This window comes from Manis pentadactyla, chromosome 3 (assembly GCF_030020395.1).
Source record: "Manis pentadactyla isolate mManPen7 chromosome 3, mManPen7.hap1, whole genome shotgun sequence".
Taxonomy (NCBI): Eukaryota; Metazoa; Chordata; class Mammalia; order Pholidota; family Manidae; genus Manis; species Manis pentadactyla.
The window spans coordinates 40,825,259-40,849,205 of record NC_080021.1 but is presented as its reverse complement, the minus strand read 5'-3'; the positions used below and the strand labels follow the sequence as shown (position 1 = coordinate 40,849,205).

Here is a 23,947-nt window from a genome sequence, read left to right as displayed (position 1 = left end):
TGTCCTTTATATTATTGTGTAGAACTCATTAGAGGTCACCACATAGGAACTGCATTTTTTTTTTTTTAATCATTAATCTACACTTACATGACGAATACTTACGAATACTTTGTTTACTAGGCTCTCCCCTATACCAGGTCCCCCCTATATACTCCTTTACAGTCACTGTCCATCAGCGTAGCAACCTGTTGTAGAATCACTACTTGTCTTCTCTGTGTTGTACAGCCCTCCCCTTTCTCCCACCCCGCTATGGATGCTAATCTTAATACCCCCCTACTTCTCCCCCCCTTATCCCTCCCTACCCACCCATCCTCCCCAGTCCCTTTCCCTTTGGTACCTGTTAGTCCATTCTTGAGTTCTGTGATTCTGCTGCTGTTTTGTTCCTTCAGTTTTTCCTTTGTTCTTATATTCCACAGATGAGTGAAATCATTTGGTATTTCTCTTTCTCTGCTTGGCTTGTTTCACTGAGCAAAATACCCTCCAGCTCCATCCATGTTGCTGCAAATGGTTGGATTTGCCCTTTTCTTATGGCTGAGTAGTATTCCATTGTGTATATGTACCACATCTTCTTTATCCATTCATCTATCGATGGACATTTAGGTTGCTTCCAATTCTTGGCTATTGTAAATAGTGCTGCGATAAACATAGGGGTGCACTGATCTTTCTCATACTTGATTGGTGCATTCTTAGGGTAAATTCCTAGGAGTGCAATTCCTGGGTCAAATGGTAAGTCTGTTTTGAGCATTTTGATGTACCTCCATACTGCTTTCCACAATGGTTGAACAAGTTTACATTCCCACCAGCAGTGTAGGAGGGTTCCCCTTTCTCCACAGCCTCGCCAACATTTGTTGTTGTTTGTCTTTTGGATGGCAGCCATCCTTACTGGTGTGAGGTGATACCTCATTGTAGTTTTAATTTGCATTTCTCTGATAATTAGCGATGTGGAGCATCTTTTCATGTGTCTGTTGGCCATCTGTATTTCTTTTTTGGAGAACCGTCTGTTCAGTTCCTTTGCCCATTTTTTAATTGGGTTATTTGTTTTTTGTTTGTTGAGGCGTGTGAGCTCTTTATATATTCTGGACGTCAAGCCTTTATCGGATGTGTCATTTTCAAAGATATTCTCCCATACTGTAGGGTTTCTTTTTGTTCTATTGATGGTGTCTTTTGCTGTACAGAAGCTTTTCAGCTTAATATAGTCCCACTTGTTCATTTTTGCTGTTGTTTTCCTTGCCCGGGGAGATATGTTCAAGAAGAGGTCACTCATGTTTATGTCTAAGAGGTTTGTGCCTATGTTTTCTTCCAAGAGTTTAATGGTTTCATGACTTACATTCAGGTCTTTGATCCATTTTGAGTTTACTTTTGTATATGGGGTTAGACGATGGTCCAGTTTCATTCTCCTACATGTAGCTGTCCAGTTTTGCCAGCACCATCTGTTGAAGAGACTGTCATTTCGCCATTGTATGTCCATGGCTCCTTTATCAAATATTAATTGACCATATATGTCTGAGTTAATGTCTGGATTCTCTAGTCTGTTCCATTGGTCTGTGGCTCTGTTCTTGTGCCAGTACCAAATTGTCTTGATTACTATGGCTTTATAATAGAGCTTGAAGTTGGGGAGTGAGATCCCCCCTACTTTATTCTTCTTTCTCAGGATTGCTTTGGCTATTCGGGGTCTTTGGTGGTTCCATATGAATTTTTGAATTATTTGATCCAGTTCATTGAAGAATGTTGCTGGTAGTTTCATAGGGATTGCATCAAATCTGTATATTGCTTTGGGCAGGATGGCCATTTTGACGATATTAATTCTTCCTAGCCATGAGCATGGGATGCGTTTCCATCTGTTAGTGTCCCCTTTAATTTCTTTTAAGAGTGACTTGTAGTTTTCAGAATATAAGTCTTTCACTTCTTTGGTTAGGTTTATTCCTAGGTATTTTATTTTTTTTGATGCAATTGTGAATGGAGTTGTTTTCCTGATTTCTCTTTCTGTTGGTTCATTGTTGGTATATAGGAAAGCCACAGATTTCTGTGTGTTGATTTTGTATCCTGCAACTTTGCTGTATTCCGATATCAGTTCTAGTAGTTCTGGGGTGGAGTCTTTAGGGTTTTTTATGTACAGTATCATGTCATCTGCAAATAGTGACAGTTTGACTTCTTCTTTGCCAATCTGGATTCCTTGTATTTTTTTGTTTTGTCTGATTGCCGTGGCTAGGACCTCTAGTACAATGTTAAATAACAGTGGGGAGAGTGGGCATCCCTGTCTAGTTCCCGATCTCAGCGGAAATGCTTTCAGCTTCTCGCTATTCAATATAATGTTGGCTGTGGGTTTTTCATAGATGGCCTTTATTATGTTGAGGTACTTGCCCTCTATTCCCATTTTGCTGAGAGTTTTTATCATGAATGGATGTTGAACTTTGTCAAATGCTTTTTCAGCATCTATGGAGATGATCATGTGGTTTTTGTCTCTCTTTTTGTTGATGTGGTGGATGATATTGATGGACTTTCGAATGTTGTGCCATCCTTGCATCCCTGGGATGAATCCCACTTGGTCATGGTGTACGATGGTTTTGATGTATTTTTGAATTCGGTTTGCTAAAATTTTGTTGAGTATTTTTGCGTCTACGTTCATCAGGGATATTGGTCTATAGTTTTCTTTTTTGGTGGTGTCTTTGCCTGGTTTTGGTATTAGGGTGATGTTAGCTTCATAGAATGAGTTTGGGAGTATCCCCTCCTCTTCTATTTCTTGGAAAACTTTAAGGAGAATGGGTATTATGTCTTCCCTGTATGTCTGATAAAATTCCGAGGTAAATCCATCTGGCCCGGGGGTTTTGTTCTTTGGTAGTTTTTTGATTACCGCTTCAATTTCGTTGCTGGTAATTGGTCTGTTTAGATTTTCTGTTTCTTTTTGGGTCAGTCTTGGAAGGTTGTATTTTTCTAGGAAGTTGTCCATTTCTCCTAGGTTTCCCAGCTTGTTAGCATATAGGTTTTCATAGTAGTCTCTAATAATTCTTTGTATTTCTGCGGGATCTGTTGTGATTTTTCCTTTCTCATTTCTGATACTGTTGATTTGTGTTGACTCTCTTTTCCTCTTAATAAGTCTGGCTAGAGGCTTATCTATTTTGTTTATTTTCTCGAAGAACCAGCTCTTGGTTTCATTGATTTTTGCTATTGTTTTATTCTTCTCAATTTTATTTATTTCTTCTCTGATCTTTATTATGTCCCTCCTTCTGCTGACCTTAGGCCTCATTTGTTCTTCTTTTTCCAATTTTGATAGTTGTGACATTAGACCGTTCATTTGGGATTGCTCTTCCTTTTTTAAATATGCTTGGAGTGCTATATACTTTCCTCTTAAGACTGCTTTTGCTGCGTCCCACAGAAGTTGGGGCTTAGTGTTGTTGTTGTCATTTGTTTCCATATATTGCTGGATCTCCATTTTGATTTGGTCATTGATCCATTGATTATTTAGGAGCGTGTTGTTTAGCCTCCATGTGTTTGTGAGCCTTTTTGCTTTCTTTGAACAGTTTATTTCTAGTTTAATGCCTTTGTGGTCTGAAAAGTTGGTTGGTAGGATTTCAATCTTTTGGAATTTACTGAGGCTCTTTTTGTGTCCTAGTATGTGGTCTATTCTGGAGAATGTTCCATGTGCACTTGAGAAGAACGTGTATCCTGTTGCTTTTGGATGTAGAGTTCTGTAGATGTCTATTAGGTCCATCTGTTCTAGTGTGTTGTTCAGTGCCTCTGTGTCCTTACTTATTTTCTGTCTGGTGGATCTGTCCTTTGGAGTGAGTGGTGTGTTGAAGTCTCCTAGAATGAATGCATTGCATTCTATTTCCTCCTTTAGTTCTGTTAATATTTGTTTCAGGTATGTTGGTGCTCCTGTATTGGGTGCATATATATTTATAATGGTTATATCCTCTTGATGGACTGAGCCCTTTATCATTATGTAATGTCCTTCTTTGTCTTTTTTTACTTTCTTTATTTTGAAGTCTGTTTTGTCTGATACCAGAATTGCAACACCTGCTTTCTTCTCTCTGTTGTTTCCTTGACATATCTTTTTCCATCCCTTGACTTTAAGTCTGTGCGCGTCTTTGGGTTTGAGGTGAGTCTCTTGTAAGCAGCATATGGATGGATCTTGCTTTTTTATCCATTCTATTACTCTGTGTCTTTTGATTGGTGCATTCAGTCCATTTACATTTAGGGTGATTATTGAAAGGTATGAATTTATTGCCATTGCAGGCTTTAAGTTTGTGGTTACCAAAGGTTTAGGGTTAGCTTCTTTACTGTCTTACTGTCTAACTTAACTCGCTTGTTGAGCTATTATAAACACAATCTGATGATTCTTTATTTCTCTCCCTTCTTATTCCTCCTCCTCCCTTCTTCATATGTTGGGTGTTTTGTTGTGTGCTCTTTTTAGGAGTGCTCCCATCTAGAGCAGTCCCTGTAGGATGCCCTGTAGAGGTGGTTTGTGGGAGGCAAATTCCCTCAACTTTTGCTTGTCTGGGAATTGTTTAATCCCTCCTTCATATTTAAATGATATTCGTGCTGGATACAGTAGTCTTGGTTCGAGGCCCTTCTGTTTCATTGCATTAAGTATATCATGCCATTCTCTTCTGGCCTGTAGGGTTTCTGTTGAGAAGTCTGATGATAGCCTGATGGGTTTTCCTTTGTAGGTAACCTTTTTTTTCTCTCTGGCTGCTTGTAATACTTTGTCCTTGTCTTTGATCTTTGCCATTTTAATTATTATGTGTCTTGGTGTTGCCCTCCTTGGATCCCTTGTCATGGGAGTTCTGTGTACCTCTGTGGTCTGAGGGGCCATTTCTTCCCCTAGTTTGGGGAAATTTTCAGCAATTATTTCTTCAAAGACATTTTCTATCCCCTTTTCTCTCTCTACTTCTTCTGGAATGCCTATGATTCTTATATTGTTTCTTTTATATTGATCACTCAGCTCTCTTAAAATTCTTTCATTCCTGGAGATCCTTTTATCTCTCTCTGCATCAGCTTCTCTGCGTTCCTGTTCTCTGTTTTCTAGTCCATTAATGGTCTCTTGCATCTCGTCCATTCTGTTTTGAAGTCCTTCCAGAGCTTGTTTTATTTCTGAATTCTCCTTCCTTAGTTCTTGCATATTTCTCTGCAAGTCCATCAGCATGGTTATGACTTTTGTTTTGAATTCTTTTTCAGGTAGACTGGCTAAATCTATCTCCCCAGATTCCTTCTCAGGGGAAGATGTAGCAGATGCCGAAGCTGTCTGGGTTAGTCTTGTCTGAATCATATTTTTTTGCCTTTTCATGTTGACAGGTGCTATTGACTGTCAGCTGGGAGGGCCAAAATTTTCACTTACTACTGGCCTTTCTTTACTGGGGCAACTGCGACCCCTAGTGGCTTGTGTTGGGTAATTGCGTGTAGAGTGGGTCTTTGTGTCTTGCCTGGCCGGAAGGGAGAAATTTCCCTTTCTGTGGGCGGAATTTGTCTCAGGCTGCTTCTCTGCTTTCGCAGCGCCCGGTGGGGTGATGGATGGGGGGGCTGCTTGACTGTTTGCCTCCGTGAGGGGTCTCAGAGCTGTTGCCCAGGGGGTTAGTGCACCCGGTTTTCCCTGTAATTTCCAGCTCCTGTACTGTGACCTGGGTTGTTTCCGTCAAGCTGTTAAGTCCCTGTCCCTTTAAGACTTTCAAAAAAGCCCCCGCTTTTCTTTGTCACAGGGGCATCAGCTTCAGCACCCGCTCTGAGGTCTACCCCCTGTTCTCCCAGTATCCAGGGCCCCCTGGGCATATACTGTGTCTGCGCTCTGGCCCGGATGGCTGGGGCTGGGTGTTCGGCAGTCCTGGGCTCCGTCTCCCTCCCGCTCTGCCTATTGTTCTCCCGCCGGGAGCTGGGGGGAGGGGCGCTCGCGTCCCGCAGGGCCGGGGCTTGTATCTTACCCCCTTCGCGAGGCGCTGGGTTCTCGCTGGTGTAGCTGCAGTCTGGCCACTGTCCTGCGTCTTCTGGTCTCTCTTTTAGGGCTAGTTGTGTTTGTTGTATTTTCAAAAGTATATATGTTTTTGGGAGGAGATTCCCACTGTCCTACTCACGCCGCCATGTTGGCTCCGCCTCGTTTTCATGTTTCTTTAGCCTAGATTCTTAGAAATGGGTTATTTATAGCAAAAGGTGCATATTTAAATTTTGATAGATATAAATTGCTCTCTGTTGCAATTCCACTCTGTAGAGCATACTTATTTATATTCTTTTTAAATGAAAAATTCTCACAAGAGGCTTAACAATGACACATTCTGTAAATACACAAAATAACTCTTTAAAATGTTTGCAGTGTGACCACTGAAAAGAATATCTGATTGTTGCCTAGATTTTTCTTTCTTTGTTAGTAAAGTTGAGCATCTCTTAATAAGTTTGTTGGTCCAGTTACATTTTTCTGTGAATTATCTGTTTGTATTCTTTTCCACAGACTCATAGTTGTTTGTCACCTTGATATCTTCATTTGAATGTCTAATGGGAATCTTAACTTGACAGGCCTAAAACTGTGATTCTTTTGCTCTCAATTCTTCTCTTCCTACAGTTCCATTCTTCCAGTTACTCAGACCTAAGACCTTGTAGGCCTCCTTGCTTCACTCCTGTCTCTCACAGTACATCTAGTCCCATCAGTTGGACCTGTTGGCTTTATCTTTGAATTGGATACAGTATTTTGTCACTTACTACAACCTTCACTGCTGCCACCTTCTCTCACATCTACCTACCTGCTTTAATACTCGATCCACATAGTCAGTTTTCTGCACAGTAGCCAGAGAAATTCTTTCAAAATATTTCCAGTAATTTCATGACTGTTTAGAATTCATTATCCTGTCCTACTTTCCTCAAACAAAAGCCAGTCTCCATACAATAACCTATATAAGCTCTGTATGATTGGCCCCTATGTAGAGTTCCGACTTTATCTCCTACTTCTCTCATTCTCACTCTGCTCTAGCCATCCTTGTATACTTTGTCTTTTTTAAACATTGAGGTACAAATCTTAGTGTACTGCTTGATGAATTTTGACGTGTGTATACCCAGGTAATCATCACCCATACCAAGATACCAAATATTTCACTAATTTTTCCCCTTCACCTATTTCACTCCTTCCCCTACCTTCCTTCCCTATGGCAACTACCAGCCTGTAGTCTGTATCTATGAACCTATTTCTGTTTTGTTCATTCATTTGTTTTGAATTTTAGAGTCCATGTGTAAGTGAAATCATATGGTATTTTTCTTTCTCTGACTTACTTCATTTAGCATCGTACCACCTAGGTCCATCTGTTGTTGCAAATGGCACAGTTTCATACTTTTTTGTGGCTGAGTATACTGTTTCTTGAAAATACTAAATGCACACCTAACGTAGGACTTTAGTATTTTATCTGCTCCTGGATATCTCCATGGATCTCTCTGAAACTTTTTTTTTAACATGTTTTTAAATTTCTAATATACAAAACTTGGTAGACTACAGGATTATGAGGAAAAAGGTTTTTGCTCCTTTCCATTAAAGTATTGTAAGTTGAGAATAATTGCAAATATATGAATCAAGTTTGGATTAAGGGGAAAGTAAGAGTAGATACAGCAACTGTACTTTGTATGATGGTGATATGGCAGCACTTATTGTGGAGAGAGAGCATCCTAGGATCATCAAACTTAATTCGGTAGAAGTCTTGAAAGGCAAGATCTGACTTAGTTTATTTTATGCTACTTAAAATGTACTGTAAAAGACTACATATAAATTATATGTTTGCTTTAACATAAAATGTTGAAATGTATATGGATCTGTTTAGATATAATATGTATTGTTAAATAAATTATTATTAAATTACTTAAAGTAATTCCTGAAATTTTATTTTATAAAAATTGTTGAAATTCTGTAACTTCTTTATTTTAGATTAAGGAAAATTTTAATAATGTATTATAGAGAGTGCTGTATCATATTTCATTTTCGTAATACATAAATTTGCCTTAAATGTAATCAAATACTTCTTTTGGTTACTATCAAAATCAATTTTTTTTAAATTGAGAGATTCTATAAGTAAGCTTTTGTTTTTAGGAAAATTCACATATGGGAGTATCCATTCCTTATCAATTTGAATGGATCATCTGTTTTGTAATTGAATTTCTGTATTTTTCCCCAAGTAACCTTTTTTTGTGTGTGTGGTATTACCATTATATTGAGAAACAGACAAATTTTGGGTTATAACTTATTGAATTTTCACCAAGTAAATACGTCCTTGTATTCAATAAATAGAACCTTAGAATATAACATTGCTCCACAAAGCCACCTCCCAAGCACCAATATCCCTGACCAGAGTAACCAATGCTCTCCTGCCTTATACAGATTAGTTTTGCTTACTTTTGAAGAGTTACAAAAATCAGTAAAACTATAAGATAAAATGATCTAATATGATACTTTGTAATTTCCTAAGTTTTACTTTTAAGCCAGGAGAGAAGTAGTCTTGAAAATATTTTTGTATACTTTTGTAAAACTTTAAGGTACGTTTCTGCTAAATAACTAGCTCTTCTTATATTTAGAATCCCGACCATTGTCAGTTCCTGTGAAAGCCATACTGAATATATCTGAAGGCTGTAGAAGTCCTGAAGAAAGAATGAAAGAATTTATTGGAGTAGTATGGAATGCCGTGAAGAGTCTCACACTGCAGGTAAAATAGAAGTTAGAAATATCATGGTTTTAATGTTTATGATCCTTTCTGATCTTCAGCACCTTGAATACTGGTTATGTGGTTATGTTCCCTAACTGTTGTATATCATGCTAGATACTGAAGAGACTACATAATAATTCTTTTGGTCTAGCTGGAAAGAAATAAGGAGCCATTCTATGAAGCATCTTGTAGGGAGTCATTTTTAGAGGGATCCCTTAAAATCTCTTACGGTCCAAAAGAGAAATGGAGATGCCAAGATAAATGTCATTTACAGAAAAGATTCCTAGGGTATGCACTTACTGGTTCATGATGAATTTAGGTACTTTTCTCAGATGAGAATTTATTGATTTGTAGAATAACTAGATGACACTATTACATTGTCTAGAATATAATAGCTATCAAAAATATTTAGCTGTTTGAAGTTTACTTTAATCCTAAATGTTATTTCATGATGATGTAAGTAGTTTATTAAAAGTAACTTCATTCCCTTTTATCCATTCCACAGAACACCTAGTTTATTGTAATTGCCATTTTTGGTATCATTCTATGTAGTTATGTAACAGGATAGGAAACATGACAATTTGATAGCTGTCAGAAAATCTTCAACTTTAAGATTCCAAGTGATATGAGAAATCTTTATGATATCTGTAAGCTAACAAGTAGGCATATAAATAGTTCTATAACATATGATATACTGGGGAATAACCTCCTCTGCCCAGCTTGAGGTAACAGGGGCCAGATTTATCTTGCTGCCTAAAATGACAAAAAAGTGGACAAAGTATATTAAACAATGTTTTCAAAACACTAGACTATATGTAGGTCAATTTGGACAGTGATCCCTGAGAGACTTAAGGTAAAAATCAGCTTTACCTCATTACTAAGGGATTTGGGGAATAAAAAAGGAGACTGTCTAAGCAGTGTTCTAGGTTCTGGTTTTTGTGTTTGAGAGGATAGTGATGCCCTTCAATGATAGAAGCAGCAGCTTTTTAAGGTTAGGGGAAAAAAGGAAGTTTGAGTTTTGTACATGTATTTAAAATACCTGTGAGGTATCTCCAGGTATCTGTTAGACAGTAGAAAAATATTCATATTTTGAGATTGTGGAAGAGATTCACAGTAGAGATACAATTTTTGGACACATATACAGAGAAAGCAGGAGAATGGGTCTTTCAAAAATATGTTAATTTGAAAGAGCAATTGAAAGTAGTAGGAGGGAAATTGTCCTTGCAGGAAATTGTAAGAGAGTGATGTGATGTTTAACAGGAAGGGCTGGACAATAAATTGATCAACCTAGAAGAAATGGACAGCCTTATGGAAAAATTCAACCATCCAAGACTGACCCAGAGAGAAGCAGAAGAACTGAACAGATAAATTGCCAGCAGTGAAATTGAATTGATAATCAAAAGACTACCTAAAAACAAAACCCAGGACCAGATGGCTTCACAGCTGAATTCTGTGAAACACTTAAAGAGCTAATACCCATCCTTCTTAAAGTATTCCAAAAAGTAGAAGAGGAAGAAATACTTCCAAACTCATTCTATGAAGCCAGTATCACTCTAATACCAAAAGCAAAGACCACAGAAAAAGAAAATTACAGACTAATATCCCTGATGAACATAAATGTAAAAATTCTCAACAAAAATTAGCAAACTGAATTCAAAAACATCAAAAAGATTATCTGTCATGACTAAATGGGATTTATTCCAGGGATGCAAAAATGGTGTAATATTTGAAAATCAATCAATATCATACATCACTTAACAAAAAGAATGGTAAAAATCACATGATCACCTCAATAGATCCTGAAAAAGCATGTGACAAAATTTAACATCCATTCATGATAAAAACGCTGAACAAAATAGGTAGAGAGAGTATGTATCTCAGCCTAATAAAGGCCACATATAACAAACCCACAGCTAACATCATACTTAATAGTGAAAAGCTGAAACTTGTTCTCTAAGATCAGTGACAAGGATGCCCACTCTTACCGCTTTTATTCAACACAGTACTAGAGGTCCTAGCTGTGGCAATCAGATAAGAAACAGAGATAAAAGGCACCCAAATCGGTAAAGAAGAAATTAAACTATCACTATTTGCAGATGACATATTATACATAGAAAACCCTCAAGACACCAAAAAACTATTACAACTAATAACTGAATTCAGCAAAGTTGCAAGACACAAAATTAATACTCAGAAATCTGTCACATCGCTGTATACTAACAATGAACTAGCAGAAAAAGAAATGAGGAAAACAACTCTATTTACAATTGCATCAAAAAGAATAAAATACCTAGGAATAAACCAGCCGAGGAGGTGTAAATACGTCCCGTGCTCATGGATAGGAAGAATTAATATTGTCAAAATGGCCACCCTGCCCAAAGTAATTTATAGATTCAATGCAATCCCTATCAGAATATCATTCTTCAATGAACTAGAACAAATAGTTCTAAAATTCATAGGAAACCACAAATGACCCTAAATAGTCAAAGCAATCCTGAGAAAGAACAAAGCTTGGGGGATTACCCTCCCTGGCTTCAAACTCTACTACAAAGCTACAGTAATCAAAACAATTTGGTACTGGCACAAGAACAGACCTGTAAATCAGTGGAACAGAACTGAGAACCCAAATGTAAACCCAAACATATATGGGCAATTAATATATGATAAAGGAGCCATGAATATAAATGCTGAAAAGACAGCCTCTTCAACAACTGGTGTTGGGGAGACTGGACAGCTACATGTAAGACAGTGAAACTGGGTTGTTGTCTGACCCCATACACAAAAGTAAACTCTAAATGGATCAAGCACCTGAATGTAAGTCATGAAACCATAAAACTCTTAGAGGAAAACATAGGCAAAAATCTCTTGAATATAAACATGAACAATTTTTTCCTGGACACATCTCCTTGGGTAAGGGAAACAAACAAAATAAAAAATGAACAAATGGGACTACATCAAACTAAAAAGCTTCTGTTCGGCAAAGGACACCATCAGCAAAATAAAAAGGCATCCCATGGTATGGGAAATATATTCATAAACAACTCATCTAATAAAGGGTTAACATCCAAAATATGTAAAGAACTCAACACCCAGAAAATAAGTAACCTGATCAAAAAATGGGTGAAGGATCTGAACAGACATCCCCCCAAAAATACAAATGGTCAACAGACATATGAGAAGATGCTCCACATCACTAAGTATCAGGGAAATGCAAATTAAAACCACAGTGAAATATCTCCTCACACTAGTTAGGATGGCCACTATCTGATAAAAAGAAATAACAAATGTTGGCAATGATGCAGAGAAATGGAAACCCTCCTACACTGTTGGTGGGAATGTCAATTGGTACACCTGCTGTGGAAAGCAATATGGAGGTTCCTCAAAAAAGAACAAATAGGAATACCATTTGACCCAGTAATTCCACTCTAGGAATTTATCCAAAGAGAACAAAATACCTGATTCAAAAAACATATGCACCCCTGTGTTTATCACTGCACTATTTGCAATAGCCAATATATGGAAGAAGCCTAAGTGTCCATCAATAGATGAATGGATAAAGAAGAGGTGGTGGTACATATATACAATAGAATATTATTCAGCTACAAAAAGAAATAATCCTCCCATTTGCAGTAAATGGATCGATCTAGAGGGAATTATGCTCAGTGAAATAAGCCAGGCAGAGAAAGACAAATACCATGTGATTTTACTTATTTGTGGAGTACAAAAACAAAGCAGAACAGAAGGAACAAAATAGCAGACTCACAGACACTGAGAAGGGACTAGTTGTTACCAAGGGAAAGGGGTTGGGGAGAGTGGGAAGGGGAGGGTGAAGGAGATACAAGGCCACAATAATTTGCAATCACAGTATAAATTGGTCATGGGGATGGTAGAACAGCTTAGAGAACATAGTGATTCTGTAACATCTTAGTACGTTGATAGATAGTAACCACACTAGATGTGATGTGGATTTAATAATATGGGTAACTGTTAAACGACTGTGTTGTGTATATTTGAGACCAACATAAGATTATATATAATACTTTAATTAAAAAATGAAAATAAAAAAAAATAAGAGGAAAGACTGGAGAATTCATAGAAACCCATGGTATGCAGAATTTCACGGACCCATTAGTGAACAGTATCAAATTCTGGATGTTAACTATGGACTTGACTTTGCTTATCTGTAATTGAAAATGGCTAGGGTCAATAATGTTTAAGGTTTTTTCTAAGTCTTATATTCTCGTGGGATCGTTTTGTTCTCTGGCTTTTTTTTATAATGATGCAGTACTTTCATTAGCTTTATCACCAGCAATGGACTATATTTTCTATTTCATTGTGGATTAGTTGTAAGCAGAGATACTGATATTTTTCATTTTTTCTTTCTTTAATTTTTAGGGTAAAATACACATAGCAAAATTTACCATCTGAGCCATTTTTAAGTCTACAGTTTAGACTGATGTTCCTCATTTGACTAAGCTCATTGAGTATAAACTGACAGGTAATTATAGGAGTATAGGTTATTCTGAATATGATCTAGGCACCTTGCTTTCCTCACCCCTAGTCCCATCCCTGTATTGTACTTACTGTGTATTTAGACATCTCCAGATTTTAATGTAATCTGAAAAGTTGAAGATAAAATGTGATTCTGATGAAATGATTAAAATTTACCCTCCCCACCAAATTATGAGTTTTTAAAAAATGCAGTGTCCATTTCCCAGATGTTTTATGGACAATATATAAAACAGAAAACCCTGAAGTAGTCATCAGATAAAACAGAACATCATAACTTTAAGCCATCAAAGGATTATTCTTTTAGTGGAAGTTTGAGCAAGTAAATGTGTCTTGAATCAGAGTTTCTGGAAAGTTGATTTTGGAGCCGAAGTTGATATTGCTAAGTCCAAGTTCTTTTTTACATGATAGAAAGACTTATATTGCGTAAAGACCCAATATTTGCTATAAACTACTTGTTCTTCAGTGGGAAAAGGAACTTCCACACCTCATTGTAATGGATTATTTTATAGTGCTATATGTAGTCTTGAACAGTTTTTTAAAAAATATGAACTTATTTGGGGGCCTTTTCCTAATTAGCATAAACTCAGTTGTTCTTTGCAGTTTTCTCTCTCTGCTGATCAGCAAAGATCCTATCTATTTTACTTCAAAAGCTACATTTTTATTCCAGAAGCACATAATTGGTAATGTCATGTAGTTGACAAAATAGAAATACTTTGGTTCAGAATTCACTAAAAATGGAGAATATTTCCATGGTTTTTGTCAAACTCAGTTTTCTTGTCTGTTAAAATGAAGATCATGTTGCTGTCCTCTGGAATTTCTTGGGTGTTTTTTGTAATTTCTGAAATCTTCTTAATGGATAATATCATGTAATGGAACTTTATTTTCCATACCAAGTATCCTGGTCTCCGTCTTTGCTAATAATGATCTGTTATTCCTGTAGAGAACTACTTCCCATGTTCGGTTTGATTTTGATGAGAGTGTCAAAATTTCTTAACCAGTTAAGCTCATCAGTTGAATTCTCTCTTCTAGGAAGTACATATGGAGTATGACCAGTGATATAGTAGTCATATTTTGTGGTACAATTGATGTCTTCATATCTAGTGAACTTCCTGGCCCATCTCCAGGGTTAAATAAGATTAGACACTTCAGGCATGACAGATCAACTGTCAATCACCTTAACTGTAAAAGTAGTTATATTGAATACTTAACATTTTGCACTCAGGACCATGTTTTTATTTATAGGCATTGAGAAAGTGTACAGCAATTGGATAGTATTTTGTTAGAAGGAGAAACTCTGGAATACAAATCTAGGAATTTTTTCATGTCTTCCTTCAGCAAATATTTATGGGAAAAGTATAGAGGTTTTTAACATTTACTCTGGAAAAGAAGACAACCAGTGTTCACTTTTGAGGGTTTTAGGTTAAAGTTCTAAATTTATATTTAGATTTCTACAAAGATATCAAAAATATTTTCATAATATATCTACAGTTTATAGAATAGGAAAACCAATTTGGGCAATAGTTTATGTATCTGTGTAGAGCAAATGAACATTGCTTATTTTGGTGACTGCTATGTACAGAAATTGTAAACAACAGCATTTTTAATAAGACTGTGAACATCTTACATAAATCCATGAGGGCCAATATATGGATCTGGCATATAGTATATATTCTGTGTATGTTCGTTGACTTTATTTAGCAAACATTAATGCATTACATCTTTACATCAAAGCTGATTTGCCCCCATTTACAAATGAGGAAACTGAAGTTGTGGGGAGATTAAATAACGCATCAAAGTTTCCACAGCTGGAGTTGAACCCATGTGGCTGACAAGTCCGTTTTATTTATTACCCTACTAGATTGTCTCTGGAATGAAATGATGAGCAACATGCATGAAACAGTTATTTTAGTTAGCTTCAATATCTGATGCTAATAAAAATAATTGTGTTCAGTTATTTAATAATCATTTATTTAAAACCTACACATGCTGGTCTATGTACTGAGACATTAGATAGAACAAAACAAGCAGTGTCTGACATCATAGACCTTATATTCTAGTGATGATTCTGTAAGGCTATTAGTATTTTAACATCCTCAAGTTTTTTTAATCACTGGAACTATATTTTTTTGTCTGTGTATTCCTGACTTCCAGCTCAGTTGGTGGTAGGTATTAGAGAAAGCACGAATAAAGGAAAGAAAAGGAATGAAAATATGGCATGCAGTGTTTTTTCATTTTTGTTTTTCAGTTGAAACTGTTTCCTGAAGAATATGTTTATATAGAGAACATTACATTTAGTAGAAATTTTGCAAAATGTAATCATCACTGAAGTTTCAAGCTGTAAAGAAAGGAAAGCATATTATTTGGGAATAGGAAATAGAAACGTTATTCAAAGGAAAGAAAATATGCTATAACATTTTAAAGCATTTTTATATAAAGTGTTCTATATTATAGTGGGATAAATAAATTGTTTAAATTGTGTAAATGAAATATCATCTCTTCCTTTTAACTGAGTTATGATCAGAGTTACAGAGCACACCCGTTAGAAAATCTAAGCATACCAAACCTAACATATGGGGTACAGGGATACACAATGGCATATATCTTTTCAAATGGTACATAAACTTGGAACTCTAGAAAAAAAATAACAATCATTTTACTTTAAAAAAGAATACCAAATAATTTCTACTTTAGATGGATGTTTAGATCTATATGATGTTTAGATATGAGCCCTTGACCTACTGAAATCAAAATAGAGGTGGTTCTATTTCAAGTATTTGTAATAATCCCTTCACTTTAACACATGAATGTGTTCAATATTGGCGAAAGAACACGTTGCTACCAAAACTGAAATAAGATCCCTGAAACAGAAAGGATGTTGCCATGGAAAAATGAAGTAACACTTAGTGCAGCTGTGATGCATTAATGAATAGGATATTTTTTTAAAAGATCATTTGTGTTTGGTGTGGCTCAGAGGGTCCCAACCAGATGGTTTCCATGAACATGATCTGACCCCCAGTTTGAGGACTTCTTACTGGCAGATTACTTCATTTTCTTTCCCTTGGATTGTCAGATCCTTACATTAATGCAAAATTTAGTGCTACAGATTTATATTCACTTACATAAATCACTCAGCATTTTACATTAAAACCACAGTTTTGAACATACAGTTTAACAGTTATTTTTAATGTGTAAAAAGATTTATGTGATAGCTTTAGTATATATAATAGATGTAACATTATAATAAATTTGAGCAGTTTGGATTATGTATATGTTTTGGTTCTTACTATTAAAGGAATCGCCACAACATATATCATATTTTAGGGAGTTTATTATTTTGTTACTTATTTCAGGATGATATACCACTGTTGATTCTGTAACCATTGCTCAATTGTTGTTTAAATTTGATAAAATAATTTATTTCTAAATTAGTGGAATATTGGAATATTTGTGATTTTTGGATATTTTGGCACAATTTAAATTTACTTTTTAGGACATGTGTGTATATATTTGTATAGAATAGCATACTATACTAATTACCTCACATTGTTGAAAGCATTTTTCAACTAGCATCAATAGTGACATGAAGCATTAAATACTCTTCATACTTTGACCTCATAACCGTAATTAATATAGGAGAACATGCCGTCAGTGTGCCATTTTAACTTTGTACTTGAACATCACTAAAGAATATGTTAAATATTTTAAACTTAATGTAATGCATTTGAGACAATATATACTTCTATTTCAGAGTAAAAAAAGTTGTGATCTTAATCAATGAGCTACTTAACACATCAACACTTAAATTATCTGTGCTTGAAGATAAAAATCTATAACTAAAAAATGAGCTCATACTCCATGAACTGATATATTTATTTTTTGCAAAATTTTATTTATATTTTTCTTCACTGAATTCATCGATTTGCCCATGCACAGAAATATTGAAGCAAAGAGGAGTAACTTTGCTTATTTATAAGGCTGGCAAATTATTTATTGTATCAAGGAATTCCAGACCTGTTACATGTCATGCTTTTGCTGAAGAATATATTTGTCCTAAAGGAAGTGATACTACTATTTGCTTACTTACCTTTTATAAAATATAGTCTCTTTGTTAATGTAATTTGCTAGAATATCCAACCATTTATCAAGCAAACAAATATAGTATCTTTGTAAGCCAAATATTTCATAGAAAATGAACAGTTGATAATTTGTATTTTCTTAAAAATAGGTTAAGCTGCTTGGGCAATTAACTAATCAAGTACAGAATATTACTTTGTGAGTCAACTAAGACTAATAAACTTTAACCTACATTGCTGTTGAATTAATTACTCATGATTAATTCAGTTTTTTATTTAGTCTTGCTTAGTCTTATTTTTAATCTTTAGGGGCCTGGCAACTTAAGTAACTATAGTGGGGATAGAGGAGCATGAAAGTTTGACATGCAGTCACAATTTAGATGATGTCAGGTATGATAAAAGCAAAGAATAACAGAATGATTTTTGAATCTTCAGAATTTTCTTTACCATTTATTTTTATATATAACAAATATGATATATATATAAATACAGGTATCTATAGAAATCTTTATATATAAACATGAATCTTGCTGTATATGTGTATAAAAAGAGAACGTATATGATAGAAACATTATATTTTAATGTTTGTCTTGAGATATATTCTGAACATTTAAACCATTTTTTCTTATATTTTAGTCTGTTAAGTAAAAAAGAGCCAGAACCTAGAAATAGCTGTTTCTGTTTTGTTTTTTTTTTACAGTAAGAAAAATAAAATGCTAATCAGTCTGAGTCCTTAGCTGGTGTTAACAAAATTTAATGAACTGCAACAGGAGGATTTTTCTCACCTTTTTTTTGCCAACACATTTCTAACTCAGTCATGTTTCTTGGAAAGAAACTGTGGAACGGCAGATATTTTTTTCATTTCGTGTCACTGTGCCTTTTTGATTAGGTTTATAGCCAGAAACAACACCTTTTCAAGGGTCTATTGTGTTCGTTAGTAAAAGTAACTCAGAAGACATAAGTATGGCATATTTCCTTTTTTGACTTTACTGTTTATTCTGGTAAAAATGTTAGGTATTTTAGGGTATGTTTACTCCCAAATTCTGGTCCAAATATTTTAATTCTGCTTTTCTTTTCTAGCTTGAAGTACAATCTTGTTGTGTGTTCATTCCAAATGATAGCCTGCCTTCCCCAAGTACAATTGTATCTGGAGATATTCCTGGAACAGTAAGAAGTTGGTACCATGGACAAACCATCATGCCAGGAACACTTGTCCTCTGTTTGCCTCAAATAAAGATTATTAGTGCTGGCCATAAGTATATGGAACCTCTACAGGAGATTCCATTTGTCATCCCACGACCCATCCTTGAAGAAGGTACATTTAAAAAGATTCTTCCTATGGTTATTTTACTGATATCTTTAGTTTTTTTTAAATTTAATATGCTAGTGCTATTGTAAATTAGCCATTTTCATCAAACGGTCTGCATAAAATGGAACTAAGTGATCTACAAAGTAGATTTAGAAAGATATATACAGTGAATGAGCTAAGTGATGTGGTTGACATCTGCACCTTCTAATCATACATATTCATGTATATGTAAATAGAGACTGTCTACAAATGATCATGTGCAATATGGTATAATCACTAAAACTAAGCATAGGTAAAATTAACTTGAGAAGAAAGTTAGTGTTTGCATTAGGCTGAATGAAGAATGATAAGTAGTAGGTTGATCTTAATTTAAGCTATGTGACTATTGAATGGATATATTATATATAAATAATAAAGTGGATGTATTATTTTCATCAAGCATATTTCCAGATTTCTTGGTTTTTAAAACAGATAATTGGGTGATAATTGGTGCCATGGCTCTTTCTTTAATAAATACTTAATTTTTGATATTATGGTGTTTTCAGTTGCAAATTCATACCCTGTTGAACTTTGACATATTCATCTCAAACAATATGTGAACTTTTAAAAGTTTTGAGTCGCTAAGTATGTGACTCTATATTTTAATAATAAGGCTCAAGTTTTTTACAGTGCTAAACAGTTCAACACCTTGTTCATATTATTAGGATGTAGAGTATGAATCCTGATATCATTCAGATTACTACACATGTTGTTACTGAAAAGCAGATAGTCTGTGCAGTTTTTGACTCTGACTTGATACTGATTCCTCTCTCCTTTACTATGTATTGAAATTTCCAAACAAATCTAGTTTTCTTAGATTATGAGAAATAGGCATGATTTTACTGCCAGAAATTAATGTTGATACCATTATATTATAGTATAAATTCATAACATTTATTATTTTATCATAAAATCATAGAATTCTAAGGATTAGAATATATGATGTTTGTTTTGATACAAGGATCCTTTCTCTAGTATATTGGACATACCCATTCTTTGCTACTTGCTTTTGGTTATAGGGAATTCTTTATTATCACATAGCTATTGTATATCATATCAAGGATATACTAGCCTCATAAAGTGATCTGGGAGTGCTTATTCATTTTTTGTTAATTGTTTTAATTCTGGAATAATTCTTGTAGGATTAAAATAATTTGTCCCTTGATTTTTTTGTTAAAACTCATTAATAGTTATGTAACAGATTTTTAAGATAATTTGCATTTTATAAAATTCTCCCTTTTGAAGTATACAATTAGGTGATTGTTAGTAAATTTAGTTATGTGCAACCATCACTACTATTACATTTTAGAAGTTTCATCACTCCTCCAAAAATCAGTACGCCTTTAGCAGTTACTCCTCATTCTTCCTTTCCCCTAATCTTTTTGTCTCTATGAATTTGCCTATTGTAGGCATTTCATATGTACAGAACCACATAATGTGTGGTCTTTTGTGTCTGGCTTCTTTTATTTACTGTAATATTTTCAATGTCATTTCATGTTGTAGCATGCATCTACATTCCTTCTTATGGCAGAATTATATTATGTTTTATGAATATATTACATTTTCTTTATCTGCTCATCAATTGATGAACATTGGGTCGTTTCCACTTTTTGACTGTTATGAATAAGACTGCTATGGTCATTCTTGTATACTTTTTTCCATGGGTATATGTTTAAATCCCTCTGAACTATATACCTAGTAGTAGAATTGCTGGGTCATATGGTAACTCTATGGTTAAGTGTTTGAGAAATTGGAAAACGGTCTTCTAAAGTGTCTACATCATTTTATAATTCCACAATAGTGTATAAAGTTTCTGATTTATCCACATGTATGTCACCACTTGTTATTGTTTGTCGTTTTGGTTCTAGCCATCCCAGTATATGTGAAGTGATACCTTATTTTGGATTTGATTTGCATTTCTCTAATGACTGAAGATACTGAGTATCTTTTCTTATGATTGTTGGGATTTGTAGATCTTTTGTATTTTCTTGATTTATTCAAATCCTTCATTCACTTTTTAGTTGGTTTTTTGTCTTTTTATTGATGAATTGTAAGAGTTTTTCAATATATTCTGGCTATGAGATCCTTATTTGATTTGCAAATACTTTCTCCCATTCTATGGATTTTCTTTTCATTATCTTCATTGTTTTCTTTGTGATATATTTTTTAATTACACAATATGTCAGTGAATTGCTATAACTATTTGCCAATACAACTTTATTCACAAATCTGGTAGTGAGCCAGATTTGGTCATGGGCTGTATTTGCTGATTCTAGTACATTACTAGTAATACCTGCTCAAAGTTTATCCTTTATTCTGTCACAGATCATTTTCCTTCTGTTTTTCTGTGATGATCTGCTGTTTGCAAACTTAATTTTGCTTGTTTGAAAATAATCTTTATTTTTTCCTCCTTTTTGGAAGATATTTTGCTGTATATACAATTTCTTATTGGTAGTTATTTTCATCTGCCATATTTTTGTGTCCACTCTTGCTTTTCATTGCCTTTTTGAGATACACACTGTCAATTTGTGTTTCCTTAAAAGGTTATTTTGTCCTTTCTCTCTGCCAGCTTTAAGAATCTTTTTAAGTTTTGTATTTTAAGTTTTAGTATTGGTGTCTTTATGACTTCTACAATTTTTCTGGCATTATCTCTTCAGATACAGTCTCTGCCTCATTCTTTCTACATACGTGTTAGATGTTTTGGTGTATTTTTCTTGTGTCTTTTATCCTCTTTCATGTTTTTTCTTTTTGAGTGGTTGACCTGCATTCTGAATTTTTTCTTGGGTTCTCCAATTCACTTTCTTTTCAGCTGTGTCTAATATGCTATTACAGGCATTCAATTAATTTTTTTGAGTAAACTTTCAGAGAATTCTAATATAGAGAAAACTGTACAACTCCATATAGCTTGATATATTTAATGAAATACACTTGCCCATATTACCAGCATCTGAATCAATTAAGAATACTATCAACACCCAGGAGATCTTTTCTAGTCCCTTGCTAGTCACTCTTTCTTCAGAGGTAAATTGTATCTAGACATCTAAAACCATGAATAAATTTTCCTGTTTTTGAACTTTATAACACTTTATTCAATTTTAAAATTATTATATTCTTTAAATTTTTATTGATTTTTAAAACTCCTTGCTTTTTAGTCATAATTTTCAAGGCTTCCTTATCTTTCTTGAACATGAATAATTTATTTTGTATTATTGTCTCAATCCTGCTGACTTGTGCCTATACTCCACAGTATTCTTTGCACATTGTTTGTTTCTTTGTTTCTTTTTATAAGGTAGGATCTACTTATTTTCCTAGGAAATTTCTCTCTAGAAATTTTTTGAAAGCAAGCTGAAAGACTGCTTATATGCATGTTTGAATTTACTTCTGACGCATTGGGTGCATTATCATTTCAGGACACCTTGAGACTAAATTCTTGGTTAGAGGATTTTATGAGACTTAAAATAAAAAATCAAGTTATAAACTCTTACAAGGCTTGGTTTGTGATCATGAGTATTTTTCTTCCTCTGTTAAAGGCTAAGTTTTCTGGTAGAGTAATAGGGTCACCACAGAAAGGGGAAAAATAGAGCAGTTTCATTTGTAGTTTACCCTAACATTAATGTTGTAGCTATTTGCATATGAGCCTTCTTATGTCAAATTAGGTTCAATACTGCAAGTGGGCTTACAGTGTTATCTTTAATCAGCCTGAGTTGTGTTTAATTTTACACAGTTTTGTAATGCTTCAAGTCATTTGTTTTGCTTATTTCTGAGTTTCTGGCTTTCTTCAGTCTGTGGTTTTAATAATGCTTACTTTTTTTGGAAAATCATTAATGCATTTAAGAAAGTGTATGTGTAAACCAATCTATAAATTTTATTTAGAGGATGTGCTGTATATAAACATTTTATAAATAAAATTACCATTTTTATTTGTTTTTAGCACAAGCATCATTCAGGGCACTAAATCTACAAGGGAAATAGAATCCCTCAGTATTTTAATGACTTTGTGACAATATTATACTCCCTTTTATCTAATGGTCTTTATGAAAGGGCTGATAAATCTTACTCCACTATTCTTTATCTCTTCAATACTCATGTAAAATCTCTCTTATTTCTACATTCCTGATAGCTTCTGTTTGTCCTTTTTAATGACAAATTACTCTCATCTTTTAAAAATACATTATAAATGACTTAAGAACTACAGAGGTCTCCATTTTTAAATCATAAGATGTTATTTTTGTTTTTTCCCCTAGAACTGAGTTAAATAGCATCTTAACTTATTTTGAACTTTTTAAGAAAGTCACATACCATATGGAGAGAGCTTGAATCAAATACAAACTCTGAAAGTCTATTTTTCATACTCCCTATGAGAATATAGAGTGACGATATAGTCAACACTGAAACCTAAAGTAGAAACAATTTTTTAACCATATGGTTGTTTTCATTGGCTAAGCTTACCCTGAGGAAAGGAGATTATATCAAGATACTTAAATCTTCTTTCAGTATTAAAAAACTATAGATATTAACTTCTTTTGAGGAACCATAATTTAACTTTTTTCTTCATTTAGAAGGTTGATGCTTTATAACTTACCTCTCTGGGCCTCAGTCACTTGCTATTTATCATTATTTTTCCATGTTTAAAATTTTTGTGGTAGTTCTTATCTACTGTCATGTCTTCTTCCTTTGTCAAAGTCATTTTGATTTATAGGGCTTTTATAAAAATTCCACTCTCCTTTTGCTGGTTTCAGAACATAGATAAATATTTTCAGTCATTCATGTTCAACCTGATATTGACTGTCTAAATCCATTACCACCTTACCATTACACTTCTTTCTACGCAGCTTCTCTGATGCTCTTGTTCCATGATCAGTTCATTTTTGTTTGGTAAATGTTTTTTGTTAAGTGTTGAGGATGGATTTTTGTAGGGGTATGGATCAAGGTGAAGATAGGAAAAGTGGAGGCAAACAAATGAATTAGGTATTGCAGCTAGCTATTGTTATTGTCTAGAAACATGACTGTCAGAACCAGGATCATTGTGATAGGGGTGGAGAGAATGGGAAAGAACAGGGAAATATTTAAGAGGTTAACAAAAAATTGGCAAAATTTTGTGACCAGGTTACTAATGGATACTGAAGGGCAAGTAAATGTGTAGAGTGACTCCATGGTTCCTGGCTTGGATATCTGTGTAGATGTTTATATAGTAAATATTATGATTACAAATAGAGAGGTTTAGTTTTTGGTGTGAAAGGTGGGAAAGATGATTTAGGATGGGCATATTGTGAAGTGCTTGTGACATTCAGGTAAATGCATCTCATGAGCTGTTGCATATATAGGTTTGGGGCTCAAATGAGAGATCATTGTTA

The 23,947-nt window shown here is 34.5% G+C and overlaps 1 protein-coding gene across 8 annotated transcripts in view; it reads left to right on the top strand.

Annotated features, from left to right (window-relative positions):
- The window catches only part of VPS13B (vacuolar protein sorting 13 homolog B), an 876,251-nt gene that overhangs the window by 400,308 nt on the left and 451,996 nt on the right, over window positions 1-23,947 (top strand). For 7 of the 8 annotated variants that reach the window (XR_005022793.2, XM_036876002.2, XM_057497864.1 and 4 more), the window contains exons 22-23: window positions 8,533-8,660; window positions 18,326-18,560. Coding sequence is in view for 6 of the 8 variants with exons in the window: in XM_036876002.2 (XP_036731897.2) it covers window positions 8,533-8,660; window positions 18,326-18,560 (363 nt within the window). In the remaining 2 variants the exon portion in view is untranslated. Of the gene's footprint in view, window positions 1-8,532; window positions 8,661-18,325; window positions 18,561-23,947 lie in introns of those variants that run through there. The other variant, XR_008996232.1, reaches the window with a different exon arrangement.